General features: G+C 43.2%; 1 protein-coding gene and 1 pseudogene across 4 annotated transcripts in view; one reads left to right on the forward strand and one right to left on the reverse strand.

Annotated features, from left to right (window-relative positions):
* Brdt (bromodomain testis associated) overlaps positions 1-13,642 on the forward strand; it is a 57,396-nt gene that overhangs the window by 39,418 nt on the left and 4,336 nt on the right. For all 4 annotated transcript variants that reach the window (XM_021162657.2, XM_021162658.2, XM_029477851.1 and 1 more), the window contains exons 14-18: positions 461-522; positions 1,311-1,485; positions 7,467-7,564; positions 8,192-8,397; positions 9,085-9,265. In XM_021162657.2, coding sequence (XP_021018316.1) covers positions 461-522; positions 1,311-1,485; positions 7,467-7,564; positions 8,192-8,397; positions 9,085-9,265 — 722 coding nt within the window. The remainder of the gene's footprint in view (positions 1-460; positions 523-1,310; positions 1,486-7,466; positions 7,565-8,191; positions 8,398-9,084; positions 9,266-13,642) is intronic.
* LOC110294430 lies at positions 12,589-13,217 on the reverse strand (annotated as a pseudogene).

Below are 13,642 nucleotides of genomic sequence, written 5' to 3' on the forward strand. Positions count from 1 at the left end.
TCGACTAATTTAAATAGGGCAAAGTCGGTGACTTTAAGAGATTTGTATTAAAAGTATTCTTTTGAAATGAGCTTTTTCTTTTTTCCCCCATTAGCCCCAGTGGTATTATTTTCTTTCCTTGAAAAATAATAAAAAGATACATTTAGGGTGTCTGCCATGATTTTGATGTATGTATGCATCTTAAAAACAGTTCAGTCACTCACATTAACATGTCTACCACTATATATTTCTGTGTTAAAAACACTTAAAAGCTATTACCAACCATAGTCACTTTATAACAGGGCTCCTGAACTTGGCCTTTGGTCTGCCTGGAAGCTTTACCTGTGACTGAAGCTCCGTGGCCAGGAAACCGAGGCCTCTTGGTTCTTAGTTTCGCTTCTAATATAGAAAACCTGTAACTTGGCAGGGCTTTTCTGTTAAGATTACAAATGTTGAAATAATTATCTATATACATTTTCAGAAATATTTCCTAAATTTACTGGAGTAAAACAGAATGATTTGCCTCCAAAAGAAAATATAAAGGTAAGTTGAATCTTTAACCTCAGCATTGAAACCAGGGTGTGTGTTGTAGCAGCTAGTGTGGTAGTAACTTTCTTTACAATGTTTTATGTGTGTGTGTGGAGGAGGGGGGGGGGTTGGTGGGCATTGTTTAGCACATAAATCGTGTCCACACTGAGGAAGCAGAGGAAAGAAGACCACAGATTTAGGTTAGCTTGAGTTAGATAGCAAGAGACTCAAAAAGAAAAAAATAAATAAAACATTTATTTTGTTTATATTAAAAATCACTGTTTTCAATCATTAACTAGGTGTTCAAAGACTTCCTCTCAAAGGCTGTTGACTAGAGAAATGACTTGGCTTCCTCCTTCTAATAAATACAACTACTGTATAAGCCAAGCGGTTAAGTAGAACAAGTTTTAGAAACTTCAGTTCAACCTAAGGCTGTGAATACAGAGGAACTGCCTTGGTACAGAAAAAGGAGTGTGTGTGTGTGTGTGTGGGGGGGGGGGTCCTATGTAAAATTTCTAAACAAAAATTAGGAGGAGAGTCAGGACTCCAGAGATCCAAGTTCTTAGGCATCCAACAAGGTATTTACTCTTCCTAGACCTTGATCCTCTCACCTGCAGAGTCTGCCCTAGCAGGACTGTGTGTGTGTGTGTGTGTGTGTGTGTGTGTGTGACTTAAGCTGTAATGCATTTTCAGAAGGTACCATCAAAGCATTGTTGGTCTGCCGCCTATGTCTTGTGTTCCAGATCTCTTAATTATGCTTTTGTGTGGTTAGAGGTCTGAAGGATAACTTGATCTTTGTCTAGCAGATACAGTCTTCTGTGCAAGACATAACCTCTGCTGAAGCTCCCCTTGCTCAGCAGAGCACAGCGCCATGCGGAGCCCCAGGGAAGCACTCCCAGCAGATGCTTGGTTGCCAAGTGACACAGCATCTGCAGGCCACAGAGAACACTGCATCTGTGCAGACTCAGCCTCTTTCAGGTAAGAAACACAAGTCAGCCATTCTGGCTGAGAAATGGACTCTGTAGTCCACGTGTGTCCGGAGGCCACATGTGGGGACACAATGGCGTTGTCAGTGTTACACACCCAAGCATTACTGAATGAGCCAGGTCCCAGGAAACTGCTTTATATACATAAGCACTCCTAATATTTGTGTAATCTATACTCAATTTGTTAGAGTATATAGATGATGAAAAATCTCTTTTACTACCCAAGCTTAACCATATTCTAGCTACTTTGGTAAATGCTGCTCTACCACCATGTGGAAAGCAAGCTGCAGTGGTGTGGGGAGAACAAAGCAGGTTTTCTGTTTTCCTTTGTCAGAGTTGCACGCCCTCCAGCCTCTCTCTGACCTCACTATGTACCCAGGGATGGCCTTGAACCGATCCAGCCTGGGAAAGGCACTGGGGTATTGATGCTCTTGTTGCTTCTGGCGATGGGCTCCATGCTACTCTGTTTTGTCTGTAACTCAAATTACAGCTTACCCTTGAGGAGAAGAAAATGGAGATCAAGAAAAACATGGATTGGGGACTAGGCTTGTAGTTCAGTGGTAGATTGTATTGTTGGCATATATGAGGTCTCTGGTTTAATTCCCAGTACCCCCCACCCTCCAAAATCCAAAAGGCCCTACAAACCAGAGAGAAAGAGGCAGGCACAGATTGGCAAGCCAGCTAAGGCAGGGTGAATTGTGTCCAGAGGGAGAGCATTTGCATCCTGTGAGAAGAATAAGAACATGTAGCTGTCCTAGGTCACAGTTTCTTTCTCAGACTACCATAGCATTTCAACTTTTAATTTTTATGCAACAAGGAACTTCAAACAGAAACATGTCAAACAAACAAAAAGACACCCCCACCCCCACAAAAAAAAAAAAAAAAAAGAACTACAATACTTTAGGGGATGAGGGAGTAGCTTATTGGTAAAACACTTGCCTGACAGGCATGAGCCTGAGGTTCAGTTCCCAGCACTGGGGAAAACGGCAATAAAAAGTTTATAAAGAAAAAATTTGCTGCTTACTAAATTGTGGGTTAAGTTGAAGATATTCTGATTAGTCAGTACCATGGGAGAAAGCTGAGTTTGTAGTCGAAGTCAAAGTTACTACAACCAAAACTAATGCTATGAGCATAGGAAGGTAGTTTTGTAGCAGAAGGTGTAAGACTTGAGAGGAGATAATCTTAACAGCTGGATGGGAAGTACGAGGTTGAGCTCATTTGGCTATCCAGCTGGGTGAGAAAAAGCAGAAATGGGTATCTGGTACTAAAGAGTCTAACATCATTTAAGCATTGCCACAAGCAATTAAGATAAAATGGATGTAATTTAGGAAACCATGAGGAGGAAGGAAGGAAGGAAGGAAGGAAGGAAGGAAGGGAGGGAGGGAGGGAGGGAGGGAAGGATGAAATATGCAAATTAAGAAGAGTAGTTCTAGGAAAGAAAATGTCAGTAAAGAAATTAACAAATTAAAGCACTAGTCCTGATCCTGCATTGCAGCATGAGGATTATCTAAGCTGGAAGTTTGAGGCCATCCTGATCTTAAAAGAAGAAGAGGAAAAATTAGAAAGACAGGAGACAAAAAGGAAGGAGAGATAATGAGAGGAGAGAGGGCTGAGAAGGGCCACCACCTGGGCCACTGGCTGCAGAGGCTGCAGTGGGCACAGGGACAGAGAGGCCTAAACGGGCAGCAGGAGTACTGCTCTTCCAAGCTTATGAAGGAGCTGTAGCAGCCAGGGTTCTACAGACTGTGTAGACCCTGGTAGATGCCTCAGTGAGGCCAAGGGGAAATAGCTGGGTTATTAACACAAAGACAGAGCTTTTTAAAGCAGCCATGAGAGTTATTTTTTCAGTTGGAAAGGTCTGAATGTTCAAAGGCAGATTAGTAAAGCCTGAGCCAAGTAGGAAGAACCTGCTGCTGTCTAGCGTGTGATTGTGAGCGAGCAAGTGGGGAGATGGTGGCGCCCTTGAAAAGAAGGAAGAGGCTAGAGTGGCGTCTAGATTCCCACTTAACCCTGGCCTTGGCAAGGCAAACCTGATGCCTAAACCTTCAGAAAGGGGCACCCTGCTGTGGCCATCTGAGCTGGACACTACAGATAAGACTTCCCTGTATGCATTTAGACTGAGCAGTCTGGATGGAAGAACAGAATGTTCGAAGACTTTTAAGAAACTGACCTCAACATGACTAACGATCTGGTTTGATGAACAGGAAATGTAGAAGTATGAACAGGTCGGCAGGGCAGATCACAGAGACCCTAGCAGCTGAAAGGCTTTGGTCTTGGGTGAAAGTGCAGTTAGTAGAAAGCTGATGGAGCTCTGAGCAAAGACGGTGCTTAGGGCAGTTAAACTTCCTGTAAAGGGAGGCTAGGGGTAGCTCTTGGAGAGCAGAAGAGGAGACAATGAGATGTTGTGGTGAGTGCTCCAAAGAAAGAAAAACTAAAAGGCTGAAAGACTCTTCTCAGGCAGGCTGAGCACTGCACCCACAGGCACTTGTGCTGTGTTAGTTATGATAGGTGGGCCAGCATCGGTTCGTGGGAAGGAAGCATGCAAAGAAGAGAGGCGAGGACTCCAGAGAAAGGAGAGTTAATGGTATTTGATGTGTCAAGTGATAACTTTTGTGGTAGTGCTGCTCCCAGTTGGACCCTTGCTGCCATCCTAGGCTTCGGTGACCCTGTTCTCTTGATTGTCCCACCTCTCTGAATGTTTCCTGCAATCACCTTTTGGTATGACTGCCTTTAGATAAGGTTGATTGATAGCTTTAACTTTTGTTTTCTCTTGAGACAGGATTGTGCTATGTATATAGCCCACATATTCTCAAACTCATAATCCACCTACCTCAGCGTCTCAAGTGCTGGGGAAACAGGTGCGTGTCACTGCCCCCGGCCAGCTGCTTCCCTTCCTACTTAACTACAGAACTTCCCACCCAGGCTTGCTGAACAAGTCCTGATCTTCCCCTCAAAGCAGTGTGCTGACCACAGCCGCCTTGCTTACCCACATGTGAGTCTCGATAGCATGAGACGGAAAGGCTGAGAGACAACCTGCTGTAGACTGCATCTGGGGAATCTCTGTTTTTGTTTTCTGTTACTTGCACAATTCAAATGTACCTGGCCCCAGGCATACTTATACAACACTAGAGCATCTTTATTTAAACATCAAATAACCATTGCAAACCATGTGACAACAAAATTCTCACTTTTCATTTTTTTGGGGAGGAGGGGTTTGAGACAGGGTTTCTGTGTGTAGCCCTGGCTGTCCTGGAACTCACTTTGTAGACCAGGCTGGACTCGAACTCAGAGATCTGCCTGTCTCTGCCTCCCAAGTGCTGGGATTAAAGGCACGCCAGGCCAAATACCCACTTTTCAATCCCCGGATTTTAAAAAGGGCTTTATTTATTATTTTAATTCTTATGTCATACGTGTGTCTGTCTATGCACCATGTATACATGCCTGAAGCCCACAGAGGCTGGAAGACAGGGTTAGATCCCCTAGAACTATGTTATGGATGGTTGTACATCACTGTGTGGGTGATGGGAACTGAGCCCCAATCCTCTGAAGAACAGCCAGTGCCTTTAACAGCTGAGCCATCTCTGCAGCCTTTCAACATCCAGATTTTAATCTTCCCCTTTTATTTAGTGAAAACAACACTGTTACCTCTTACCAACAAGTTGAGAATCATTGTAGAGTTTGTACTTTGCACACAGACTCTCCGTCCTGCCTAAGTCTGGTGGCAGCTCAGAAGGGTTGCAGTTCTGAACTTTGCTTTCCATTCCACGTGAGCTTAAGAAGTGCACGCGTGTTGGGTGTCCGGGATCTTGTGAAGTTTGGGTGTGTTGGGCTATCCAGGGTTTAAACATAAGATCTGTTCTTTAACTCACACACACCTCCTCTGTCACATTCTCTCTCTGTTCTGTTTCTAGCTCTACCCTAACCTCAGCTTGAAGTCAAACGTGATTTAGTCAAGGGACTGAAGGGAGGTAGAAGCTTAAATACACATCCCCACAGCATTAGATGATCTAGAATTTTATGAGTTTGAGTCAGCTAATTTTGCTTTTTCTTCTTTGTCCTTTAATCAACCAGTCAACACTGATGAGAGTTCAAACGGGATTGTTGTATTTTGTGTCTCTGTCCTGTCACATCCCCTCCAACTCCACTTGAACCTCTCTCTGCATGTCTCTTCCCAATTTCATATCCTCCTCTTTTATTAAAAACCAAATCCGTCAGGTGTGGTGGCTCACACCTTTAATCCTAGCACTCGGGAGGCAGAGGTAGGCAGATTTCTGAGTTTGAGGCCAGCCTGGTCTACAGAGTGAGTTCCAGGACAGCCAGGGCTACACAGAGAAACCCTGTCTCAAAAAACCAAAACAAACCAAAACAAAACAAAAGCCAAATCCACAGAGTCCAGTCAGTGCTGATTGCTGTGGGATGCACACTGATGTAGAGACTCCACTACAGCCTGGGCAACCCACCAGTAGCCATATCGCCAAACAAACAAGGACTCTATCCCCAGAAGCCATCAACTGCCAATAGCTAGCTCCTCAGCTAGGGGTGGGGCTTGTGAGCTCCTCAGCTAGGGGTGGGGCTTGTGAGCTCCTCAGGCAGGGGTGGGGCTTGTGAGCTCCTCAGGCAAGGGTGGGGCTTGTGAGCTCCTCAGGGAGGGGTGGGGCTTGTGAGCTCCTCAGGTAGGGGTGGGGCTTGTGAGCTCCTCAGGTAGGGGTGGGGCTTGTGAGCTCCTCAGGTAGGGGTGGGGCTTGTGAGCTCCTCAGGCAGGGGTGGGGCTTGTGAGCTCCTCAGGCAAGGGTGGGGCTTGTGAGCTCCTCAGGCAAGGGTGGGGCTTGTGAGCTCCTATTCTCCGTGATGAAATACTGACCAGCTTGATCTTGTTCAGATAACCACTGTGAGCTCATGAATGCAGCATCCATGTCACATCTAGAAGACAGCCCTTCATTGTGCTCCTTCCTATCCCTGTCACTACCTCTTCTGCGGTGCTCCCTGAGAGGGAAATTGGCATGTGTCCCACTTAGAGCTGAGTACTCAGTCATGCATTCTCAGTACTTTGAACAGTTACATGTCTTTCTGCATTGCTGCCCATTACAAAAAGATTTTCTGACCAAGATTGAGAGCACACATCTATGCACAAAAACATAAATAATGTGAAGACATTATGACCATTTAACAAAATATCAGTAGGTTCTCCTCTATGATCTTTGATATCCCCAGCCATGAGCTTTTGACCAAGTTTATACTGCAAGGTATGAATTCCTCCTGTAGAACAGACCTGAGATACAGTCACAGCACCAGCTGGCACATTCTGCCTGGTAGGTTGGTATTATAGTATGTATTGTCCTAGGCTCTGCATTTTTATTTCCATGTGGGCTGTGGAAACAGTGTCGTGTCCTGCCTCCCTAGAAGCCTTACATTGGCTTACCAGGGGAAAAGCAGAATTTGTATGACTAGCAGCTTAATCCAGATCCACCTCTGGAGCGGAAACCAGTCTACAAACTTTAGAGCTCCATATCATGAGAACAGACCTGCTCAACATCATGGTATGTCAACCCTTCATGGTTCCAAAACAAAGATAGAAAACAACAACAACAACAATCAAAGGTCACTTCAAGTGAGAAATGTTCACTTTTATAATATAACCCAACAGATACCATAATAAGGATGTATAGAAACTTATTTTTCTTATTCCATATATATACATATATATGTACACAGACATACATGTGTGTATGTGTCTCCTTATTTTGTTTTTTTTTTCTCTTTCCCTAATCAGGATCTTATAAGTAGTACAAGCATACCTTGAACTTCTTACCCTCCTGCCTCAGCCTCTTGACTGTTGGGATCAAAGGCATGCGCCACTATATCTGGCTATTTTATATTTATGATGTCTGACATGGAAGGAAAAAGAAACTTAAACTCCAGATAAGTACCCTGAAGTATTTGTGTTATTCCTTTCTAAAGAGTATGTGCTTCTAGGTGATTGCAAGCGAGTATTGCTTGGCCCCCCTGTGGTGCACACCTCTGCTGAGAGCCTCACAGTGCTGGAGCCAGAATGCCATGCTCCCGTGCAGAAGGTAAAAATGCCGTGATTGTTCTCAAGGGTTGAGAGGACCTGAGATGTAATATGAGTTATGTGGAAGATTGTTAAACAGTAACTTAAATAAGATTAGATCCCTATTGCCTGTGTATCTCCAAGCTGCGGTGATGAATTTCTTGCTTGTGTGTGTAGCAGTGGCATCGAGCTGTCTTTTGGTCTGCAGAAGAGTCCCTCCCCATTCAGAGCACGCACTGGCAGCTTTGCCTTCTAGATGTTTGAGAAACTTTAACTGTGAGGTCCTGTTCCAGGCCTTAGAGACAAATTTTTAAACTTTGAATACACCATTTCTTTTCTTCCTCCTTAGAAGTACTCAGAGCATAAGCTCAACTTCACTGTTTCTTAAGATAATTGTCTGGACAAAACACCTAACAGTTCACCCTGTTAACATGCAGAAGTAAACTACATTGAAACTGTTTAGAACCTTGGTGTTTTAGTTTGATCTTAGATAAATAGAGTTTAAATATCTGTTTTCCCCAACTAAAGTTAAAGTCCATGAACGTTTTTACAACCTAAGCCTGCTCTATTAATAAGTCAGAAGATATCATTTTCCTTCCAAAATCTGATTGACATCTAACATAGGCTGAATCAATATTTGTCATTTTAGGATATAAAGATTAAGAATGCAGACTCTTGGAAAAGTTTAGGGAAGCCAGTGAAAGCATCAAGTGTACTGAAGTCTTCAGATGAGCTTTTCAACCAGTTTAGAAAAGCTGCAATAGAAAAGGAGGTAAAGGCCCGGACACAGGAGCAGATGCGGAAACACCTGGAGCATAATGCGAAGGACCCAAAAGTATCTCAAGAAAATCAGAGGTCTGTGACTTACTGGCCTTAATAAGGCCATGGGAGACTAAGGAATGTATTTGGCAGTTTGTCAGCTTACTGTGATTCAGTTGTCTAGTAGAACACACAACAAATTGTCATTACAAAAAAGAGTAGCTTATCAGTATTTCTCTAAATTATTGTATCTAGTAGAAATCAGAAATAGCAAAGAAATCAAGCTAGTAAATTTGTAACTGTTATCAAATTATAATTATTATATATTTTCCTGAACTGTCTTCCGAGTGTTTCCATTCTACTATAGGAAGACAATTCTGTGTTGTGTGCAGGGCCACAGTTTTCTAAAGCTTTCCTTTTTGTTGTTAATATAGATTGCCCTATGTAAAACTTGTCATTCAGAAGTCAAGTGCAGGGGTTGGAGCTGTGTATAGCTCAGTTAGTGGAATGTTTACGTAGTATGTCCGAGGTCCCAGATCTGATCCCTGGTATGGTAATACTTGACTGTAGTCCCAACAAGGGAAGATCAGAAGTTCAAGGTCATCCTTAGCTACATAGGGGCCACATAAGGTCCTGTCAAGAAAGGAGGAAAAAGGGAAGGAAAAAAGGATGCCTTGATAGCCGGGAACCCAGGAATGGCTTTCTGTAGTTGTTTAATCATGTCGTTATAATAAAAATGTTAAGGAACTTGAAACCTACTTTGAGCCATTCTATTTCTTTAAGGGAGCCTGGAAGTGGATTGACTCTAGAATCTTTATCAAATAAAGTGCAAGATAAGTCTCTTGAAGAAGAGCAGAGTGAACAGCAGCCACCATCGGAAGCTCAAGACATAAGCAAGCTCTGGCTTCTCAAAGACCGGAATTTAGCGAGGGAGAAAGAGCAAGAGCGCAGGAGAAGAGAAGCAGTGAGTACACCAGCTCCCTAGGCCTGAGAAAGGAAGGGTGCGGCTGACTCAGAGACGGCCATGTCACCTCATTGGTCTAAAATAAGAGTTTAAAATCAGGTTTCATAATCAAAATGAGCAAGCTTACTGTAATGCAGACACACTGTGGGACCACTAGACTGCCTGGGCTCAAAGCCTGGCCTCTGATGTTTACTAGATTTTGCCCCTGGCAGTTTATTTATTCTTCCTATAACTGAAGCTCCTCATTTTAAAAAGAGAATAACAATTCCCTGTAACAAAGTAAATGAGCATACATTGAGCACATAAAGGAAGCGACTGGCGTGTGAGTAGGTCATTCACTGCTGACCATTACTGCCGTTAGAAAGCCCAGATCAGTGAGACATGGCGTGTCTTCCTGGTCAGTGTTTCTCAGGGTGACAGTCACAGCATACAACTCACCTCAATAGCAGAGTGAGGTGATTCAACTGCAGAGGCTGTCTGTCATTCACAGGGCCAGTGCAACTGCACTTGGTATCTACCCTGCATCATGGTCCTGCCTGTGTCAAGTGTTGTATGACATGTCTGTGTCCTCCAATCTAAAAACACCATTCCAGGCAAATCTCACTCATGAACCCATGAGTGTAACTGGAGTTGTTTACAGGAGTAAGTGTGGGTGAGGGGTCATGTATAGGAACATGGCAGCTTTTAGGCATCTGGCCACTGGAGTCTTTCTCATCTCCAACAGTTAACTGCTTCTGTATCCCCAGGGAGGGGAAGTGTCTCATACACCTTTGAGCCTCCTCCCAATCTTGTGAGGGTCCCATGTGTATAAAGCTGCTGCTCTGATTTTAAATGGCAGTCTGCCATGCCCAGAGGAGACAGACTTCAACAGCACCGTCAGCACCAGCACATCACTGTAACCCTGAGTTCCCTAAGTCCATGGCTCAGTGGGTAAAGCACACACTTGCTGTGCAAGAATGAAGCCAGAGTGCAGATCCCAAGAACCTCCCTAAATGCAGGGTGAGCATTGAGCCTGTAATCTCCACACTGGACAGTTGGAGACAAGAATCCGCAGAGCAAGTGGCTAGCTAGACACGAGAACCAACAATGAGCTCTGGGTTTAGTGAGAGACCCCATCTCAACAGAGAAGATGGAGGGCAATCAGGGAAGATACTTAATGTCAGTCTCTAGCTTTCACATGTATATGTGTGTGTGTGTGTGTGTGTGTGTGTGTGTGTGCAAGCGTGAGCACACACACACAGACACAAGTCCATATTACAGTAGAATTAACTCATTGTGTTGTACCTTCCGTGTCTGTATGTTTTATTACTATGTGTAAATTATAACTAGGTTCATTATGAATATGTGTTGGTCATATTCACACCCCACAAAATACTCTTGACTGAAGCCTTTCCCACGAGCCTCTTTGTCAAATAGTTTCCCTTCTATTCTTCTGACTTTCACAAAAATCAAGCTTCCACACAATCTATTCTTTCTTTTCTGAGTCTGGTGTATGTTGCTGGACATGATGGTTTTCAGTCCTATTTTCCTGCCTACACGAAAATTCACTCTCCTTAACAGTTGAGGGATACTCCATTATAGGTATAGATATAGATATATACATGACAAATTTTATCTATTCATCTGTTAATGAGCACCTAACTGCTGTGAATAGTATCACAGTAAATGTGGTGGGTGTTCAGGTGTCTGTTATCTACTGATGCTGATTCCTCTGGGTGCGCCCAGGAATGGCAGGGTGTGTATTTATAGCTTCTTTTTGAAGACCTTCCAGACTGATTTCCATAATGTCTTTACTAATTTCTGTTTCCAGCATTCCTTAGAGCACCCTACGTCCCTTAGAGCATCTGTTGCTTTTGTTTTCTTGCTGATTACCGTTTGCCTGTGGGAGATGGATGTCAGTGTGGTTTTGAGCTCCACCGTGGCAGGAGATGCTGAGCAGTGGCTATGCATTTGCTGCCATGTAGTCTTGCTTTTGTGCTCTCCTTTATGGATCAGATTGGTTTTCCTCATTTACACGTTACATTATTTGCCCTTTCTGTGTTTGCCCTGTCTGTTCTGAGTGGAAGTCCCCATCAGATAAATAGCTGGCAGGTTTCACCACTCTGTAGACTGTCTCTCTACTCTCATTCCCCATGCTTATTGATTCGCAGTTGGGGTTTTTGTTTGTTTGGTTTGGTTTGGTTTGTTTTGGTTTGGTTTGGTTTGGTTTTTCGAGACAGGGTTTCTCTGTGTAGCCTTAGCTGTCCTGGAACTCACTCTGTAGACCAGGCTGGCCTCGAACTCAGAAATCCNCCTGCCTCTGCCTCCCAAGTGCTGGGATTAAAGGNGTGCGCCACCACGACCAGCTTGATTCGAAGTTGTTAATTTAAAGCAATTGTATTTGCCAGTTCTTGTCAGATTTCCCAGGCTATAATCCTGAACAGTCATTGTTCTAGCTTAAATCTTGAAGCATTGTTTGCTTCTGATACTCTCAAGCTCTTCAGGTCTGTTCATTTTCCTCTCATTCTAGATTTTCTGCTAACTCGCTGATCATTTGAAAGTGAATTGTTCAATTTCCATGTGTTTGTGTGGTTTCTCTTTCTACTCATTTTTAGTAATAGTTCATTATGATCTGAATGAACACAAGAGTGTTCCAGTGATTTGGTATTTGTTAAAACTTTCTTTGTGGTCTAAAATGTGATCTAGTTTGGAAAAGCCAGTTAAGTGACCAGCATGAAAAAGAGTATGTTTTGCTACTGGATGGCGTGTTCTGTAGTAGAGTTCATTTGATCCACTACACAGTTTCACTCCGAAGTTTCTTATGAATATTTGTCTGACAGCTCTATTTTTTTTAATAAAAAATGTTATTTACTTAGAAGCATTCAGAATGTCAAAAATATAGCTGCATTTTTTTTTTTTTGCAATTACAGAGTGGTATTCAGTTAACAGAACAACAATTATCTTTGTATAAGCTGCATCAGAGACAACTGAAGATAAAAAAATAAAACCCCAAAATAAAACCAAAAGAAAAAAAACAAACAAAAACCAAACTACTGTCCCCATATATAACTAATTTGTGCTGTGCACCAACAAAAACCTGCTTTAAATTTCCATGCCATTTACAACCCCAGACTGTACCAGGCAAGGATAGTGGCTATTGAAAATAACACCAGGACAGGGCTATCTAAAGACACATTTGGTAGTGTGTTAACTATACAAAAAAAGTCACTGTACAGTTTAAAAACAAATCTTACACAGCCTTACATTTCAATTTTTTTCTTTAAAAGGAGTGAGTTGTGTACGGGGGGTTAAATAGACAAGAAAAAAACTGCACTAGAACCAACTTATTCATCATCATCTTCTTCGTCATTTTCCTCTTCTTCCTTCTCTTCCTCATCTTCTTCATCCTCATCATCTTCCTCTTCCTTCTTTTTCTTGCTCTTTTCAGCCTTGACCACCCCCTTTCTCGCTGCATCAGGTTTTCCTTTAGCTCTGTAGGCAGCAATATCCTTCTCATACTTCTTTTTCAGCTTGGCAGCTTTCTTCTCATAGGGCTGCTTGTCATCCGCTGCAGTGTTGTTCCCATATCTCTTAGTTTCTTTGCAACATCACCGAATGGACAAGCCAGGATGCTCGCCTTTGATTTTGGGGCAGTACTCAGAACAGAACAAGAAGAAGGCTGAAGGAGGCCTCTTGGGTGCATTGGGGTCCTTGAACTTGTTTTTGGTCTTCCCTTTGGAGGGGAAGTAGGTTTTCATTTCTCTTTCATAACGAGCCTTGTCAGCCTTTGCCATATCTTCAAATTTCCCTTTTCTTTAGTAGACATGGTCTCCCACCTCTCTGAGCACTTCTTGGAGAACTCTGAGAAGTTGACAGAAGCATCCGGGTGCTTCTTCTTCTGCTCCTCCCGGCAGGTTTGCACAAAGAATGCATATGAGGACATTTTGCCTCTCGGCTTCTTAGGATCTCCTTTGCCCACGTTTAGTTGATTTTCCTCCGTGAGGCACAGAGTTGCCCAGTGCCCGTCCAGCTCAAGCTGTCTCTATGGAGCTCAATGTACTGCAATGGCTGTGAGAGTGGGAGCCAGAAGCTGTCTGACAATTCTATTGATGGAGTCTTGCAGTCACCACTGTAATTGTGCATATCTGTGTTTAAATGTTTCTTCTTAGCCGTGGCATTGATTGCATGTTAACTTCCTAGAAAACAATAAACGAAATTCTGTCTGCCCTGCTTTCTCCCTACTTTCCTCTCAGATAGGACTTCAGCTATGTAGTCTAAGTTCACCTGGAACGCACCATGCTCCTGCCTCAGCTTCTTGAATAATGGGATTAAGGCTAGGCCTCCAGCAAGAGATGACTGACATTTTTTTTTTTTTTTTTTTTTTTTTTTTTTTTTTTT

Source organism: Mus caroli, chromosome 5 (genome assembly GCF_900094665.2).
Source record: "Mus caroli chromosome 5, CAROLI_EIJ_v1.1, whole genome shotgun sequence".
In the NCBI taxonomy this organism is placed as follows: Eukaryota; Metazoa; Chordata; class Mammalia; order Rodentia; family Muridae; genus Mus; species Mus caroli.